Source organism: Protopterus annectens, chromosome 2.part2, assembly GCF_019279795.1.
Source record: "Protopterus annectens isolate FY-2018-M chromosome 2.part2, PAN1.0, whole genome shotgun sequence".
In the NCBI taxonomy this organism is placed as follows: domain Eukaryota; kingdom Metazoa; phylum Chordata; order Ceratodontiformes; family Protopteridae; genus Protopterus; species Protopterus annectens.
Window position 1 is genome coordinate 37,877,010 of NC_056730.1, and position 20,213 is coordinate 37,897,222.

The 20,213-nt window shown below is 38.7% G+C and overlaps 1 protein-coding gene across 4 annotated transcripts in view; it reads left to right on the forward strand.

The window, feature by feature from the left end:
* The first annotated feature begins 877 nt into the window (after positions 1–877).
* Positions 878–20,213, forward strand: part of MTX3 (metaxin 3) — a 558,615-nt gene continuing 539,279 nt past the window's right edge. Inside the window, exon 1 of one of the 4 annotated variants that reach the window (XM_044063728.1) lies at positions 878–1,027. In XM_044063728.1, coding sequence (XP_043919663.1) covers positions 878–1,027 — 150 coding nt within the window. Of the gene's footprint in view, positions 1,028–1,058; positions 1,378–20,213 lie in introns of those variants that run through there. The other 3 variants (XM_044063727.1, XM_044063725.1, XM_044063726.1) reach the window with 3 other exon arrangements.

Below are 20,213 nucleotides of genomic sequence, written 5' to 3' on the forward strand. Positions count from 1 at the left end.
TTTAAGAACCCCGTTTAGGGTAAAGGGGAGTCAGACCACCCTGCAAATGGTATAAGGATTAATACACAAGGATATGCTTATGTTAGGAAACAGCATTGTATGTACCACTTTCAAAAAGTGCAGATAGACACACAGTCCAGCATTCTTAATGTCACTTCTGGTTTCTATTAAAGACCAGGTAGTCTATGCAAACTTTTTCAGTAGAAAATGTCCAGAAAAAAATTTAAATGGAAAAGTAATGTCATACCTCTCAACTTTCCCATTTTTTGCAGACTGTCTAGATTTTTGCCTCATATTTCTGGTCTGTTCTTCATAAAATTTGTGGTTTTCTCGATTTTTGTGGCAAATCAGTGAGGACTGAATTCCCAAATTAATGACAGGCATTTGAGTTTCAGCCTTCATTTCCTTCAGAAAATGCATTGTAACACAAGCCTTTTTATTCTAGCAACTTTCTAAGTTTATAAGAGCAATATTTAAAATCTGTCCCTATTTTTGAGGCTTTGTCCAACCATTAATTTTGTCTTTGTCCGCATTTTTTGTTATGACGCTGAGAGCTATGTGTCTTAGTGTTTTATAAGGTATGTACAGTACAGTAAAATGTGGACGTTACCTGTTAGGTTAAAGCCTGGTTACTGCATACAAAAAGTTACTTTGAATGATTAATATGATTTAACATCATTTAGTATGAATGTCTGTAAAACAATCTTATCAACAAATGCCGGACAGACCTTTTAAGTTAGAACACAGAGAAATACTATATTTAAACGATACAAAATTATTAGATATCTACACATCGAAATACACCAGATATACGATTACCGGCTATACAATCTTCCTCCTTTCTTACACGGCGAACCCGGTCACGGGGTGTGACGTCATGGACATGTCTGTAGCGGGGAACCGGTCCTTGCAGAAAAACACAAATGCTTCCTGTATGGAATGGGAGATGGCGGCTGATTTGGAAGTAACTTGCTGGGGAGGAGACTGGGGTTTGCCTTCAGTAGATACCGACAGCTTAATTGTAATGGTAATTACCTTTCGGTTTTTTTTCAGACGTTGAAAATGATTCGGTACACCTGTACGTAGAATTTCGGTGGAAATCGGCAGAAACGGTGGTCATAAAAAAGGGAAAACTTGCAAACCCCGTACCTAGTTTAGTGTACTGGTTGTTCGTATGTTTGACTAATTTATTTTGTTTACAAAAATGTTAAACACAAAGTGGGTAATACCTAATCGCGTTTTGACTATTTGTACCGTTGGTATAATGATTCTCAGCTTCATATGTTACTAGAAATGCGATCCTCGTAGGAAGATGCTCCATGTAAGATGTCATTGGGATCCTGTAGGATGCTCCATATAAGATGTTACTGGAGTCATGTAAGGATCATTACCAGAAACTAAGAAACGCAGTACAGTATAATTTTCTCACAAATATTGCTCCCCCCACCCACACATTTGGTCTTGCTGGACAAACAGGGTACCATAGCAGTATTTAATAGTTTGTGATGTCTTTACCGGTAGTTAGGAAACTGTATTTTATTTTGCGGTATTCTTGTTTTTAGTCAGTAAGTAATTAGTGGAATATATAAAAAGAAAAACATTTGCACCCGAATTGGATGTGCTATTGCATTTCTGAGTGTTCCCACAAGTACGGGAAGGATACGGGATGGGTTTGATAGCCTAATGCTGAAAGTGATTTGTATTTGTTAGGGAGGTCACAGCTTTTGCAATACAGTAGTAAATCGGAAGCCTCAAACACCGATGGGGGATATGTGCACAATTAGTGGATTGAGAGTGGCATTGCATTTTTTAAACCAGATTGTGACCCAGAGATAGGTGTGCAGTACAGAATTGGAAGGAGAGTAAGGGGTGGCAATTTCTTCACTTTTTGGGCATCCAAGCCTTCATTGTTTAGTTTATGGTTTGGCTTTCAAGCTTGCCTTGGGTAAGATCAGAGGACCTGACATGGATCTCCATGTTTTAAACACTTCCAAACCTATTCTTTGCTTGCATGACTGACAGCCAATTCCCTAACCTACAGTGGATATAAAAAGTGTACAACATCCCTGTTAAATGCCAGTTTTTTTGTGATATATAAAAAATAAGACCACAATAAATCATTTCAAAACTTTTCCTACCTTTAATGTGACATATAACCTGTACAATTCAATTGAAAAACAAATCTGTTAGGGAAAAAAATAAAAAAATGTAGAATAAGCTGGGTATGCATAAGTGTGTACACCCTTAAACTAATACTTTGAAGCACCTTTTGCTTTAATTACAACATTCAGTCTTCGGTACACACGTGCCATCAATTAAAGAGACTGAGTAACCCCAAATAAAATGCAGCTGTCCTAGTAGGATTTTCCTGACTCATTTGCATGCTACAGCAAAAGCCATGATTTGCAGAGAGCTTAAAAAGCATCACGGGGATCTCATTGTTGAAAAGTATCAGTCAGGAGAAGAGTACAAAAAATGTCCACACTATTGGCTATACTATGGAACACAGTGAAGACAGTAATCTAAAAGTGGAGAAAATATGGGACAACAGTGATGTTGCAAAGAACTGGACTTCCCTCCAAAATTGAATAAAAGACAAGATGAAAACTGGTTAGGGGAGGCTGCCAAGAGACCTACAACAACACTGAAGGAGCTGCAGGAATTTCTGGCAAGTACTGTTTGTGTATTACACATGACAACAATCGCCAGTATTCTCCATATGTCTGGCCAGTGGGTAGGGTTGCATGACGGAAGTCTTTTCTTACACAGAAAAACATCCAGGCATGGATAAAAATTTGCAAAACCGTACATCAAGTCTCCCAAAAGCATGTGGGAAAATATGTTATGGTCTGATGAGACCAAGGTTGAACTTTTTGGCCACAATTCCAAAAGGTATGTTTGGCGCAAAACAACACTTAGTATCACCAAAAGAACACCACCCCCATGGTTAAACATGGTGGTAGCAGTATCATGCTTTGGGGTTGCTTTTCTTCGGCTGGAACTGGGGTTTAGTCAAGGTGGAGGGATTTATGAACAGTTCCAAATATCAGTCACTTTTGGCCCAAAACCTTCAGGCGTCTGTTAGAAAGATGAAGAGGAATTTCACCTTTCAAAATGACAATGACCCCAAGCATACATCCAAATCAACAAAAGAATGGGTTCACCAGAAGAAAATTAAAATTTTGGAATGGCCCACCCAGAGCCTAGACCTAAATCCTATAGAAATCTGTGGGGTGACCTGAAAGGGCTGTGCACGAGAGATGCCCTCGCAATCTGACAGATTTGGAGCACTTTTGGCAAGGAAGAGTGGGCAAATATTGCCAAGTCAAGATGTGCCATGCTGATAGACTCTTACCCAAGAAGACTGAATGCTGTAATTAAATCAAAAGGAGCTTCAACAAAGTATTAGTTTAAGGGTGTACACACCTCTGCGACCAGCTTATTGTATGTTTTTTATTTTTTATATTTTTCCCCCAACAGATTTGTTTGTTTTTCAATTGAATTGTACAGGTTATAGGTCAAATTAAAGGTGGAAAAACTTTTGAAATGATTTATTGTGGTCTCTTTTTTTTATATCGCAAAAACTTGGCATTTTAACAGGGGTGTGTACACTTTTTATATCCACTGTAACTACTTAATAGTGGAGAAGGTAAAGACCTGAAACAGAAGTTGTGGGAAACTAATACTCAACCCATAACATGACTGCCCATTGTGGTTGGCAGAGCTCTGCTTTTTATTCTGTCCATTTGTTCTCAGGGGTATCTTTCAGTGGGCTTCCGATGTTATGGTGAACTCCAGTGAGGAAACAGGGTTTCCTTTACCCTCCGTACCTGCACTGATGAAAAAATGTTTCCTTTACTTTCCCTAATCTTATCATCTTGGGCCATCCAAAGCTGTTTTTCTGTTTTGCTAGGATATGTCTGGTTGGGACTTGGATGTATCTGTTCTGGGACATTTGTTTGTACTATGCCCCTTTGAGCCTGTCCAGACCACTTTATAAACTGCCTCTCAGAACTGGTTAGTTGCAGCAATAATCTGACCAGTTCCATTTGTTAGTGAAACGACACAGTAACACATCAAGAAGCACCCCATACAGATGAGAAGTAAAAGTTATAGACATATGTTTATTAGGCTAATGTAGTCAATCAGAACAGTCTGTGACATACAGAAATCTATGCAAAACAAGATTGTATGATATTATTTGAAAGTAGTAGTCCATTTTAATCAGTTAAACATGTATTTCTCAGAGCTGTCGCCCTGGTCAAAACTGACAAGATTTATTTTGGTAGGCAGTGTTTAGATGATATATTTACTGGAATGCATTTTAACGGTATTCTCAGTTTAAAACAGTAAATTAGTTAATATCTTTCTTTGCTGTCTGGACAGATGTTGTAGTTAACATAAATTGTAACTTTGCCTGGTCCTATATAGATAGTGCTTTTTAAAATGGATGCTTTAGGTTGGATGACTCAGCAATGGGCTGGCATCCATCACAGCCAGCGTGTCTTGCCATTCTATTGGCATTGGGGAATCTTATCCAAGAGTAAGCTGGTTAGGAGAGAAGCTTAGGCATGGAGTCTGATTTATAGAAGTAAATGTGAGGAAATGGGGGAAGAGGCTTAATTTTATAAAGCCGTTTATGTTATGGAGGTTCTAAGGTGGAAGGCACATTATGTTTTAACTGATGGAGAATGCGGGATGCGCAATCACAACTGTAGGTTAGGAGGGGAGCATGAAGTAGACTGGGTTGTGATAATCTAATGACTGAAAAGGAGTTGTTGTTGAAAGGGAGAGGAAATAGCCCTTGCCGTTACAATAACAAATATGATGGAAAAATGTCTGTATCCATATTTTTATTGAGCCAAGTTAGCTAGTTAAAGTAAGTTGTGACAAACAGATATGTGCACATGACTGGGCTGAAGGGGAATTAATTGATTAAGATATTAAATGATTGCAGATTCATTGTTGATCACTTCATTAGTTACTTTTTAGGCTGACAAGGCAGGGCTGACTTGAATGCTGTGTATCCTAGGGCATTCGGTTTGGGGTCATGACTGTCTGACATGTCACATGGCTTCCCACCTTCCAGTTTTCATTCTGTTCTGTGAGGGGTGGGGATCTGTCTGCTAAACATATGTGTTAGAACCTTCCTCCAGTCTCACAATCATTTGTTTAGAGTTTCTTCATGCCTTGGTTTGGTAGACATGCCCTCTGCTCTAGTACCTGTTTTAGCTGAATGCCAAATGACCTGCTCTCCCCTTCAATTTTTCTCTTCATAACATAATGCTTATCTGTGTCTCTGTTTAGCAATAACATTTATAGTATATTGCTATATTAAATCTGTGTATGGCCGTCAGGCACACAGACTGTATCTGCTTCCACCATTTAAACACTGGTGTAATGCAGTAAGAATGAAATCACTGTACTGTAATTCACTGTTCTGTAATTCACAGGTATGTGAAACACTCTTGTTCATCTCCTGTTATGAAATCCTTACAACCCAAACCTGCAGGCAGCAGTCTGTGTAGAGTTAAACCTCTTCTTGACATCCAGTAGTTCTTGCGTTGCTCTTGTTCTTAAATGGGAGACATAGGAGTGCCTGACCACCCAAATCTCTATCCTCCCTTTCCTTCTCCTACCTTGGAAGGACTGGCATCATGTCCAGGATTATGCTTAGCCTTACAGCCATAATCTTAGAATGGACTTTGACACACCGCTACTGTGAATTGGATAAAATGTGTACTGAAAAATAAATGAATGAAAAGGAAGATGGTTATTAGTGAAAGTGTGACCACAAGTGTACTTTATATCTTCTGGCCCATCTTTCTCTTAATTCCTTAAGTACTTTAGTTGATGGTCTTATTCATTTACTGTGTGATTTTTGCAGGTGTGAGAAAGGAATGTGGGAAAGAATATTTTTACATCTGTATTTATGACAGCTACTGCCCTGAACACTGTGGCACAAAACAGCACCATGTTGCCTTGCCTGTGACAGAAGGAGACACCCTCTCCATTACCTTTGAACTTTTGTGGCACCTTTTCAACCATGCTGTTCTATCCACTTGCAAATTATGATCAGTCATACCCACTGGCTTTGCACATTCTTATCCGTCTTAAATTTGGGTAGTAGCAGACAAACCCCATCATTTGACACCCATGCAATTGATATTTGCCAAAGCACTGGACATTTCCCTGTTTACTGATTATGCTAACACACATGCTGTAAGTGTTCCATGAAATGCAGTTGTTATATGCACTTCATTTAGAAAGTGCAGCAATGCACTTTAACTTTAGTACACAGGAAGTTCATTGTAAATATCAGTGTTTCATAGTCGCCCCCAAATGTTTAAACTGAAAAGTGGTAGTAGGCTGTTGTTTATTATTCATCCTGTGTCTTCTGTTTCCTTCAAGCTTTAAACATATTCTTTAGTTGTAAAGCTTAGGTAGAAACTAGCATTAAGGCTCTTCGCTGATTGGTAGCTGTGATATATTTGTTTGAGTTGGTTGTACCATTTCCGTCTCCATGTTACTTATTTGTAGTATGTTCATCCTCAGCTTGCCAATGGAATTAGACTTATTTCCTTTCATCCTTGATCCCCTGTTGTCTTTAAAGTGTCATGCCCTTCATTTTGCTGCATGAGAAATGTAAATAATTTTAACTTGTAACGCACATGTCCTATAAATATCAGTGTTGATAGTTTAAATAGGTAGGAGTCCTCTAAAGAGTTGTCTAGATTCTCTATGTGCTTTGCTTTGACTACCTTGTTTATGGACAACAGTTATAAAGTGAAAGGTCTTATGAATGTGTTCATTAGCCCTCTCACCCTAGCTGGTTCTTAATTTTTCTAACAACCTTGTGTTATGTTTTCTGAATGATGATATTACTTTTTGTCAACTACTGTTCCTAGATAGCAGATGCTGTCTGTAATGGTGAAAGTCCCAGCTGTTTGACGTTTTGAGCTGCACTGCTTATTTTGGCTTCTGTCCATTATTGTACAAGTCATTTGATGCAACCCTCAAGGTCAGTAGTCTAGACACTCATTGGTATATGTGACAAGTGACCTCCATTTGCATTATTGAAACCCAGTTGTTTTTTTGCAAAAAAGGTCACCCAGACATGAAAGTCTTCTCATCTCTTTGGTTACCCTAATGTTATGATGAGGTTACCCATTCCTTGCACTTTGCTTCCAGTCCTCATGGACGTTATCCCCTCGGGTATTGCCTTGCATCAAAATTCAGTAGGCTTTTCATGCTCTGCAGCTGAGTGAGATTTTTTGTGGCTTTCATGACACCCTTATTGCTTCTGCTTATTTATTTTTCCTTGGGAAGCTAGAAGCCTTCTTGATATCAGTCTGTAAACATAAAAAGGTAATACTTGTCAAGGGACCCTTCAGATTTTCTTGAGTTAATGACATTCTTAAATTCCATGTCCTATACTATAAAAGTATTAAGGAAGACCCTCAAACATACTGTTAGAGTAAAATGCCAATTGTGAACTTAGAATTGCTTCCAGTACCAAGGGCAACCACAAAGTTGTCTTCTGCTACATTAGAAAAGTCGGAGGTAACACCCACTTCTGCTTTAAACATGTATGCAATGGTGTATCACACTTTCTGGTCCAATAGTTACAAATTTAATATACTTGATTATAAATTTGTCTCCAGCTTCACTCTTCTCCCACAATTTATACCCTTCAGCTGTTTCCCCGTCGCTATACCACGTGCTATCACCTTTGGTCAAGGTAGCTTTTACATTTTCCAAAACTAAAAACTGTTAGCTCTAGGAGTCTCACTAGAATTCCAGATGCCTGCTTGCAAGTATCAAACATCACATAACCCAGACAGTCCTAAAAAAATATTTAAAATGTATTGTTGCATTTTCCACGCATGTTTGTCTTATGGTTAATTTCATTTCTAGTTATACTCCTGATGTTAAACTTGCAAGTGGTTTGAAAACATGAAAGTAGGGCTGCCACCTTTTCAAATGCCCAAAGTGGGACAATTGTGGTACAAACATCAGATTTTGTAGCCCAAAACATACCCACGGCCAGTACAAAGGACAGGAATTCACTTTTTTGCCTAAATAAAAGCTTATTCTTGTAGCATTTTCATTGCTTATTCTATTTCTTATAACATTTAGGTATTTCAGATACAGAATAACTGTTTTATGCAAGTATTACATAAAATATAGGAAATAATTTTGCCCTAAAATCTCAGGACATTTGCCATTTTTACAATTTTTTTTTGCAGGACACAACTGCCCAAAGAGGGGCTGTCCCTCACAAAGTGGGACAGGTGGTAACCCTACATGAAAGCTACAGTCAGCTTTTTTGTTGTAGTTTCACTGTCTACTTAGTTTTTTCCTGCATGAGCACACCCACAAAATGATGTCATAGCAGTTGTCAGACAATAATTTATATGCGCTGACAAGGCATTATGGGTGAGTAAAATAACTTCTTTAGAAGAGCAGCTTCTTATGTCTAGGTTTCAATATTACATCAAGTACATTAATTATCTGTGCATCTCCACTTGCAAGACCTTATTAATAACTTTTCTTTGTAGAAAGTAATGTTCCGGTGTTACTGCATTTAACATGGAAATCTTGTAGTTTATACAAAATTTTAGATTAGTAAGGCACTTGCAAGACCTTATTAATAACTTTTCTTTGTAGAAAGTAATGTTCCGGTGTTACTGCATTTAACATGGAAATCTTGTAGTTTATACAAAATTTTAGATTAGTAAGGCATTGTGGGTTCAATCTTTTATGATGTTAGGGTAGAATTTTTCAGTTAAATGAAAAATATCTTGGGACTGTGCTTATCAACAAAATAAAATGGATAAACAATGAATTTTATCATAATGCATAAATGTGAATTGTATATGGTAAGGAGTTTACAACCACCTCCAAGAGCTTGTTACATGCACTTCATATAGGAAGTGCAGCAGTGCACTTTAACTTTACTTCACATGTTATGGACCTAAGACTTGGAGTACAGCTACAGTTAGCCCCTCCACAGGGTAGCCTCAAAACATATCCTGGTAACTATAGGACTATTACTCATTTTAGCCTTATCTGTGAATTAACAACATAGGTGACCTCCAGACCCTTAACACCAGTTATAGAAATGAATTATGAATTTTGAATATTGCAGAAACTCTAATTAAAAAAAAAGAGACTGGAGTTTATTTTGGATTTTAAGGAGTATTGACTATAAATAGCTTAGTATTAATCTGTACTGAGGAAATAAGAATTGCTCTGAGCAAGTGTGGAGTCTGCTTGCCTGTCTTGTGTTCGCATAGGTTTTTCTCTGGGTGCTTCTGTTTCCTGCCACATTCCCTATACATGCGGTAGGTCATTTGGGGGCTTCTAAGTTGAACGTAAGGGTGTGTGTGTGTGTGTGTGTGTGTGTGTGTGTGTGTGTGTGTGTGTGTGTGTATGCATGCACATGACGCAGAAGAAAGGCCTGGCAGTCTACTTGCATCCCTCCCTTGCCTAGATGGCAGGGGCTGGCTACGAATTGTAAGCATGGATGATAGATTGATTACAAAGAAGGTAAAAAAATCTAGACCTTGGAATTTGTTCTGAATTTAATGGAGACTTCAGAATACAAAAACTAAAAAAAATATATTTTTTAATGAGAAATTGGAAATATGCTGGAAAATATTGCAAATGTTTTGAGGGGAACATCGAAAAATGTTTTGCTAATGATGGGACCTAACCTGCGGTATTAATCTTAACCTAGCCTGTGACAGTAACAGGACATGCTTGAAAGACAGATACATCTCCCAGAGATTGCCACTCCTGTCTAACAAACTCTCAAGTCATGTAAAACAGAGCTCCTCAATGACTCTATTTGAGTGTAACCTGGACAATTGGATGAGAAACTGTAAATTTACACTGGGGGTTTCACATATGGCCCTCCTAGACAGAGGCAGTTGGTGCTGATGTTAGATTTGCGTGCAAACATAGATTATATATCTTGGTTCATAAGGGAAAAAGGGTATAACATGGCTAGGGTTGTAGAGGCCTTATCGCCAATAACCTAGTAACCTGCTATAATTCTGTGATCTTATGGATTAGGGAGTACAATTTACAATTACCCAGGGCTGTAGTGTACTAAATTTTTACTATACAGAGAGGTTCTGCTAGACACAAAAAATTTGATAGTGTTACTTTCCTTAGCACCATATTTTTATGGTCAGGATTTAAGAAAAATCCCATGTTTTCTCATGAAACAGCTGTGTTTGATTTACAGCGTGGTCACTAAAAGCCAGAGTCAGACAAATGATTGACAAATAATAAATGTTTTTCCTGGTTGGCATAGCATAAATGTCTGATATGTATTCTGGCTTAATTTACTGTAATGTTTAGAGAACCCTTCTCGCTGTCTTGCATGTATCTAGGGTAACTGGTGAACACAGCATCTCTCTGGTTAAGAGCTCTGCCCCTCCTTGCCACATGGTCTTGGTAATCATTCCTGATGTACAGTCATTCTGTCTCTGGAGTTTGCTTATTTTCACCATGTCGGCAATGGACTCTTTTCTTTTCACCTTCCAAAAATGCTAGTAGTTTGGCTAGTCTGATCTGCCCAATTGTGTTTCATATATATTTGCACTTGTGGCCTGGGTTTTAGCAGAAAAGGGTCCAAGACAGACTAGTTCACATATAGTTTATCAAAAAAAAAAAAATAAATAAATAAACCTAGTTTTAAGATTGTGCCTATGTTTTTAGGATATATCCTTCTCCCTCCTACCATCCATTTGTAAATTAAACTCTGGCTTTACAGCTGTTATTCACAGTTGCAGCCTTGGGTCCTTCATACATTTGAAATGTTTCATATAAATTCTACTTTTAAACTAATAATCCTGAGGCCATGTGTACATCTCGAAATGCAAGCAGCTCTGTTGTTAAGAGTAATAGCATAATTCCCACAACAAAATTAGTTTTACAGTTTACAATATAAACAGCCCATGTCCTGTTTTAATGGTAAAACTTTAGTATGTAATGTGTGTAACCATCCAAGCTAATCCAAATTGTCAGGAACAGTTTTATACGTCTGATTATGAGCTTTCATACAGCGCCTAGCATTTCTTTTCCTAGTCCTTGTTTTTCTTTGTGTGTAGAAGCGTTAAAATTATGTGTTTATAATGTAGCAAACAAGTTCTTTGCATACCGCCCTTACAACATGGAGTGTAAATATCAGTGGCAGTATTTTGTGCCAACATGTAAGCTTTCTTAAGATATCTTTCAGAAACTTGTAAACTCCATTCTTTTTAAATATTTGAAATATGCAGGTTGTGCCTGTTTGCATACCGAGTTGCATTAAAAAGAGTAACATTTCTGAATCTTGCACTTGTATGTCTAATGTATTCGTCATATTTTTCTACACTAAGCTTCATTGAAGTGCCACTGTGGTTAGGAGTGTTTTCACTGGGGTGCATCCTACTAGCATTTTTTGTGCATTTGATTCCTTGTACCACAGCCACCTATTACTTGCTGACTCTTCATTCTTTTCGGACTTAAACTGTAATGCAGTGTAATTTTTATTTAAGAAATACAATATATTGCCATAAAACTAGATATGTTTCTTAGTATCTCTGGTGTCTACAACTTAGCTGTACACAGTGGGTGAGCCAGTGATGTACCCTTAACTTTGTTACATTGGTCCTCAGTAACTTCTAACCCACTGTGGTGATAAAATATTACAGATCAATATTGAATTATTGCGTTCTGTACTGTGTGTATAACAAACGTACTTGCCTTTTTGGTGTCATTTGATTACTCCCATCAATGTCTTTCACAGTGCTTTATGTATACTGCTTCGTCTCCAGTGTAGTGAAGACTGAAGAAAAGGCCGTAGTCTGCTGTGAGACTACTACACTGAGCATGTTTCTAGGATTTTTCGTATAGTACGATAAGCAATGTCAGCCAGTGATTTAACTTTAGATATATAATTTGTGTAAGGTGACTTAGCAGCTGTGTTGTGAGTGGTAGTATTAAAATTTGTTCCAGAGTTCCAGTGTGCCACAGCACTTAATGTAAGGTTCTAAATCACTGGTCTTCATTTAAAACTGTTTAGTGTTAAGTTGTTAAGGTAGTGTTCAAGTCTAGGAGTGAGTCCCCTTCTTGTCACATTCTCAGTAACAGTATAACATTGAAAGTTGGTCGAGGACTTCTAGAATGATGTGGCTGAGTTTGGACCAAAGGAGATCAGGATATGTTAGCCTAAATTAAGAGAGAGCATAACAAACTCATAGTAAATCAGACTGCAAAAATGATAAGAAAAGTTGGTCTCAGCTTGAAACCAGCAAGGCTGATGGCCAAATTAAACTGATGAACAGCAAGTGCCTACATCGAAAAGGGAGCAAAAAAGGGACATTTTACCATTATTTAAAAAACAGCACTAAAAACAAGAGCCGAGATACTCCAGGAGAGAAGAGAATGGGCATGGGGAACAGTGATGTATGATAACTTGAGCAAGCCAACACAAGTGTCAGGGGTAGTTGAAAATAACGAGTTTCATTGTAAGATTTGAAGTGGACAATTAAAGACATTTTAAGAGAGATGTGAACTATGTGACCAATAAATCGATTTTGGCAAGAGATTGGGATAAAAGTAGGGAAGACTACAACCTCTGTTACTAAGCAATATATTGTTTTACTCTTGTTTTAAGCTGCTAATTTCATTGTATACATTCACAACTGAATTATGAAAAATATGTTTTACACAAGGGAAGTTGGGATGCTCTACAACCTTGTCCAATCCCTTATGGAGGGAGAGGGCTCCTTTTCTCTCTTGATTTTTTTTGAAAAGCAGATATCGGGGTTAAATTAAGAGTTAATTGAAACAAGAAGGGTCAGGAAATATGCATAACTGGGAAAATGCCTAGAGTGCCATAACCAGTTGATTGAATGCATTTGTTCCTATTATTAACGGTTATGAAGCGTTAAAGGTAACTAGTTGTAAATAGAAGTCGCTGTAGATAGTTCTGCTCTTTAAGATTTAGTTATTTATTGACATTTGTTGACCGGGAAAGTCCAACTGGGTCAGGGACCCATTTTCAGTGGAGGCCCGGGCAGAAAAACTCCACAGGACATTATGTATGCACAGAATAATGACAAGTATTTTACAAGAATTTACAGTACAATATTGTACAATACAACATACTGAGAAAAATTATAACTTGTGGGATTACAATATCAGAAAGAAACAGTGTCATCTTCAAGAATTGTTTTTGTAAATATTGAATAGGTTGAAAGGTAAGAAAGGGAAATCAGCAGAAGGGTAGTTTTACAGGGTTGAGGCTTAGTATGATAGTTAAGGTTAGAAAGATAAATAGTAAGACTACAGTTGTTTAAAATAACTTTTAAATCAAGAGTTTCCTACTGGCTTTGAGGGGTAACAATTGAGATGAGCTAGAGGGAAGCTTAGAGAGTGAGATGGTTTATCTATTTGAATAGATGCAGGGGCAGACATGAGTATTTATATATAGCTTTTTACGGTGAGTTTAAATTTTTTGAAGCAGCCAGTGTTGTTTATGCTGGTTGGAAGTGAGTTCCAGAGTTTTGCGACAGTGTACGAGTAAAGACAGTGCCCAGCTGTTTTGTTTGGTACGTAGACAGTTATGAGTTGTTTGTTTTCAGAGCAGAAGGTTCTGGTGGGGCTGTAGGGTATTAGAATGTTCTTAGGAGGGCAGTTGTATGCGCTGTAGGCAATTTTTATGTGCTGTGGACAGTTGAAGGAGGTGATGTGAAAATTCCAGCCAGTTTAAGTTCTCTTATGGCTTGGCAGTGGTGCAAGCGGTAGGAGATGCCTGTGGCAACTTTGGTGATTTTATGGTAGCAGGACTGGAGGTTATTTTGTTGAGTTGAGTGCAGGTTAGTGAAAATGGGGGCACTATATAAGAGGGAAGGGAGCAAGTAAGTGTTGGCAAGAGCTTTTTTGGTGGTGCTGTCCGTGAAATGTTTGTCTGTATAGGGTTCCTAATTTGCAGTGGGTTTTTTAATGGCATTACAAATATGGTGTTCAAATGTAAGTTTATTGTCAATGGTAATACCTAATAGTTTAGCATACGATACAGTTTCAATTTCTGTGTTGTTCTGAGAGAAGATATGAAAGTCGGATGAGAGGGGTTTTGCTGCGAAGAGTAGAAGCTTTGTTTTTTTTTTTTTTTTGCATTAAGGAGTATTCGGTTAGCAAGGATTCTGTTGCGGTGAAGGTGTCATGTTTTTTGCTGGAGGTGTTGTAGATTATTTGAGGAGGAGGTTATGGTAGTATCATCTGCATATTGGATAATAGAGCTTAGACGAGAAGTAATGTGAAGGTTGTTGGTAAAAATGGTGGAGTAAAGGTCCAAGTACGGACCTTTGTGGTACTCCGTTGTGATTAGTTTCGTTTTGTGATAGAGTATTTTGCCATTTTACGCATTGTTGCCTGTTTGTGAGATGGAGGGAGGCTCGAAAAGTAAAATTAAAACATTTGTTTTTTTTTTTTTTTAAATGGATACATCTGAAATGGATGGAAAGAGCTTAAATGGTTCAAAATAGAAATAGCAAGAGGTTAAAGAAGGCCGTCTTCAGTATTATAAGCAGAAGTACAATTAGTGTACTTGCATAAGGATATAAAAAGAAAGGTTACAGGAAGTCCTCCGAATAAGAACTGCCATGGGGGTAACTAACAATGACAAATTCAGATATTAGTGTATTCAGCATGAGGTAAGAGTGCAATTTAACAACTGAAGGAGTAGGTCTCTCAAAAGTAGTTTGCAACCAACTTTGGGATGGATAGGAAATGCTGAGGCTGTGTCAACTTGGGAGCCATTACTACTGTCTTTTAGCTAATAGAAGCTAAATGTACATACAAATTGAAGTGGACCGAGATGGGGAGTTATGTTTTGCATTTTCTTTTTAATATTTAATACACAATTAATATTGAAATGTGGACAAATGAAGTCAGATGAGATCATAGGCAGCCAGGAGATTATTCTTGTTATACTGGAAGGAAGATGTTGAAATATGCAAAGTAGATGGTACATAGATGTCAGGAATACATATATTTGTGTAGTAGGTGTTCAGGTAGACAAAAGGGTAGCAATTTAAAAGGAAGAAATACTACAAAAAAGGAATAAGTAGCATAAAACTATTGAGCTGGCATATCGTTGCTTTAACAGACCAAGTAAAAAGAAATGACGTTCTCAAAGTGGTAAGGAAACATTGAGTAGAATTACTGGAGTTTGACTAAATGCATTTAGTTGATCAAGAACATGAAAAAAGTAGCCAGAAGGGGATATGATTGGGAATGAGCTCTAATTACAAAGGTACAAGGAGGAGGGGAGTATTGCTATTAAAAAGTAAAAACGTCCCAGTAAAAGATTGTGGGTAAAATGGAGGATAAGCAATGGAAGTATGCAGCATTTAAGGGTGATTTGAGACAGAGTGAGTATTGCCACGTGGTAAAATTACCACCTAAAATGATAGCAAATCCTTTCAGGCAAGTTATCTTAAAGGACTTCCACTAATTATTGGAATATGTTTTTTTTTTCTGAGAGGCACAGAGAGAGAGAGAGCAAATACAAAAAAAAATACTAAGTATCAGAAAGGAAATGTAATTAAAAAAAAAAAAGATTAGTGGCTTTAACAGCTCCAGGTAGCATATACTTACCTGACAAGACATCAACACTGGTCTACAGTAGATAGGGTTCCCTAACAAAGGAACATTGGGAATTAATAGGAGAGGAAAACACAAACCCAGCTGTAATATCAGATCATGCATATTCGATATTTGACCTAATCTTGACCAGAGAAACAAGGAAGGTGAGTCACTGGAGCTTTACCATATATTTAATAAATAGAGTCTTTGCAGAATGGATGTAAGAGCAAATATAACAGGGCTTTGACTTCATTGTGGGATCCATACAGACATGGGATGATATATAAAAGGAGAAATACAAAAAAGATCAGACAACATATGCTCTAGAACGGAGAGAGAGAACAAGAGAGGCGGAATACAACACTAACGTAAATTTAAAGAACTGTAAAAGAGAGTACCCACAATAACTGCACATGAGAAGATACAGTTTATAAACACCAGTAGGGGAAATACAATGACAGGAAGATTATTTTATTATTTATTTATTTTACATTTGTTGATCGGGCTAGTCTAACTGGATACATGTCCATTTTCAGTAGAGGCCCGGGGAGATAAGCTCCAAGATAGAACAAGTTTTAATGCAACAAGCAGCTTTGAAAGGAGTGTTATTTGCTAACACACCAGAGAGCATTATAGCCCTAGTGAGTAGACTGAGGCAACAAAATAACTAAATAGGCCAGTTTATCAAATGAGGGCCAAGATCAGAGGTGACGTAGCTAGAACCCTAGAAGGAACTACCAAGATCTTCAGAGATTGTTATGAAATCTTGTGTAAATCAGAGATGCAGCAAGAAGAGGAAGACGAGAGAGAGTAGACTACGATTAGTGTACTTGCATAAGGAGACAGAAAACTAGGGTTACTCAATGCCCCAGTGTAGGGCACTGGGAGGAATTACAAAAAAAAAGAAAGTAATAACAGAGAAGGTTGGACAGGGAAGGATAAGCAAGATTCAGGCAAGTCACCACAATCACATGTTCCATTGAGGTTTGGCAAAGTGGTGGGGACATGGTGTCAGTTTGGGCGAATTTAATGAACAGTATAATTGAGACAAACCGTTGGAGAAGGGGGATAATAGTGTGACCATATCCAGAGAAAGCAGAGCTCACGATGACCAAGCTCATACAGGCCAGTAATTAAACCATGATGTTAAGGAGGTTGTCTGCATTGGCTAGTCATCTGAAAACACTGATGCCTAATTTAATCCACAAAGAACAATATGGATTCATATGTGGAAGGAGTACGTTTGATGATCTGATCCCTAATGGTGATTCTGGAAGCTAATAATGGAGAGACACCAGTACAGTGAGTTTAGAGATGATTATGAAATCAAATAGATGAAAAACTGTTTGAACCTGTGGAATCGACATAACTTCTGCAGTACTAGAGAAAAGTAGGCTTATTGTATTAATTGCATAAGTGTGCACACCTTTAAACTAATACTTTGTTAAAGCACATTTTGCATTCAGTCTTCTTGGGTAGGAGTCTATCAGCATGACACACCTTGACTTGGCAGTATTTGCCCACTCTTCCTTGCAAAAGCGCTCCATATCTGTCATATTGTGAGGACATCTCTTGTGCACAGCCCTCTTCAAGTCACCCCACAGATTTTCTATTGGATTTAGATTTGGACTCTGGCTGGGCCATTCCAGAACTTTAATTTTCTTCTGGTGAAGCCATTCTTTTGTTGATTTGGATGTATGCTTGGGGGTCATTGTTGTGTTGAAAGGTGAGATTCCTCTTCATCTTCAGCTTTCTAGCAGATGCTTGAAGGTTTTTTGCCAAAAGTGATTGGTATTTGAAGCTGTTCATAATTCCATCCACCTTGACTAAAGCCCCAGTTCCAGCTGAAGAAAAGCAACTCCAAAGCATGATCCTGCCACCACCATGCTTCACTGTGAGGATGGTGTTCTTTTGGTGATGCGAAGTGTTGTTTTTGCGCCAAACGTGCCTTTTGGAATTGTGGCCAAAAAGTTCAACCTTGGTCTCATCAGACCATAGCACATTTTCCCACATGCTTTTGGGAGACTTAATGTATTGTTATGCCAGTTTTATCCGGGCCTGCATGTTTTTCTGTGTAAGAAAAGGCTTCCGTCTTGCAACCCTACCCCATAGAAAAAAAAAACAAAAAAAAAACTTACTGCGACCTGCACGGCAACTAGAGATAAAAACAAACTTTAAAAACTTTTTAAAAAACTATATGTTTATTCAATGAAACTACACAGGTAAGTGCTTTTGCATTAAATTAACTAATGCTTCATCAGACATAAGAAAACTTCATAGGTAGGTACTAGGCTATTTGCCTGAGAGCATTTATAAGCCTTGCCAGAGTGTGTCGGCTTTCGCCGCTCCATTGATTAACTAAGCATCTGTCAAGCAGAGCCAGTGAAGTGATCCCAGGGGTGTATTTTCTGTTACCCATCCACTCTTCAAGGCTTCTCTTGAAGAGTGTTAGTGAGGGGCTCTGCCTAATGTAGTTAGGAATTTTGTTCCAAAGCATGGGGAATCTCTGTGACAGGAATCTATCCATCCAACATGTTCTATTTATTGTTGTGGCAAGGTTTAGCTCACTAGAGTGCGTGGCTCGCAATGACTTGGATTTCTTTAGGTGGAGCATGTCCATCAATTCTGAGTTGGACATGGCTTTGTAAGTCAGGCAGAGATCATCTCTGAGTAAGCGATATGCCACGGAGTACAGCCGGAGTTTTTTCAGTCGGGCTGCATAGGACATATGTTTGAGGCCAGTAATCCTCTTGGTGAGGTGCTTTTGTGGTCTTTCCAGCTGTTGGAAGTGTCTTGTGAGGTACATCCCAAATGGGGCATTGTACTCTATGATGGGTCTGATTGATTGACGAGTAGAGGGGCACTATAACCTCTTTATTTCTAGATGTGAACCCCTTAGTAATTAGATGGGCCACATAAAAGGATTTCCTAACTACTTTGGCAATATGATTGTCAAAGGAGAGATTACTATCTACCTGGGTCCCCAGATCTCTTATTACCTCTTCTGTATTAAGGGGGCTGCCACCTATGTGGTAATTCATGGGTGTTTTGTTTTTCCCAAACGGGATGACTATGCATTTTTTGGCATTTAGCTTGAGGCCATGACTTTGACACCAGGTGTCTGTCTCAGTAAGGCCTTTTTAAAGGATGTCCGTGTCAGCCGGAGAGTCAGTTATTTCTCCCAGTTTGCAGTCATCGGTGAACTTGGTTAGCCATAGTCCTCCTGTGTTTCTGAGAAATATATGCCGAACAGTAGGGGTCCCAGAATCGAGCCTTGCGAGACATCACTTGTGACTGGTTTAGAGTCGGACCTGGAGCCCGCTATTCTTACCGTGTAAGTTCTGTCTGTAAGCCAGTTGGCAACCCATCTTGTGACATATGGGTTTATGTTCAGGCTGGTGAGTTTTTCTAGAATACCCGAGTGAGGAATGGTGTCGAACGCCTTGGCGAGATCAAGGTAGGCTATGTGAACCACATTTCCCTCGTCTGTGGCCTTGGTGACTGTCTCGAAGAAGTCAACCAGGTTTAGTAGGCATGATCTGCTCTTAACAAAGCCGAACTTGGTCTGGTCAAGTGTTTGGATGTTCCCAATGTCTTTGTTAATGAGTTCCATGATGATGCGCTCCATAGCCTTGCAGACCAGGCTAGTCAGGCTTATGGGGCGATAGTTACCAGGGTCAGTTGTGGCCCCTCCTTTGTGGAGCGGAATAACCATTGCTGTGTGCCATTCTATGGGCACGTAGCCTGTGGAGAGGCTGAGGTTGAACAGCATGTTTGGGTGGGGGGTTAGTTCATGTAAGATGCAGCCTGGGACACCATCTGGCCCTATTGAAGCTGTGTTTTTGGCTTTTGAAAGGGCTGTTTTCATCTGTGCTTTTGTGATTTCCGGGACACTGCACTTTTACGGTATTGTTGTGGGCCCGTTTGAAGGTGAGAGGGAGGTGAATTTTTTGCACTGAATCTATCTGCCAGGATGTTGGCAATATCAGTAGGTTCAGTATATTTTGTGCTGTTTCGTACTAGCTCAAAGCATATCTGTGAGTTGCCACTTAGATTCTTGACATAGCTAAAGAAGGCTTTGTGGTTATCTTTTGAATCCTTGACTATTTTTCTTTCGAAGTTAGCCTTGGATGATTTTATGAGGGACCCTAGTTTCTTACTGATACTGATCAGGGGTGTCTTTCCTTCTTGGGATTTGCTTTTTTTCTGAAATAGTTTCCTCCTTCTGTTGTATAACCTGTTTATGGCAGGGGTCCACCAGACTGGTTTTCCTCTCTTAGGGGAGTGAGTCTTAGTTTTGCTAGGGATGGCACGATCCATGCATCCTTGTAGGTGCTCATAGAGTGCAATTGTAAAGGATTCTGCATCTTGGGCAGTGTTATCCTTTAGCGTGGGGGCTGTGAAACTTACCACCTCTGCCTTAAGTAAGGTGAGGTTTGCTTTAGAAAATTTTTTCACTGTGGTTTCCTTGGTTGGGGGTGGTGGTAGTGGGGTGTGGATATCCAGGGTGATTAGTTTATGGTCTGATCTAACCAGTGATGGGTTGACATCTGGTATGGAACACC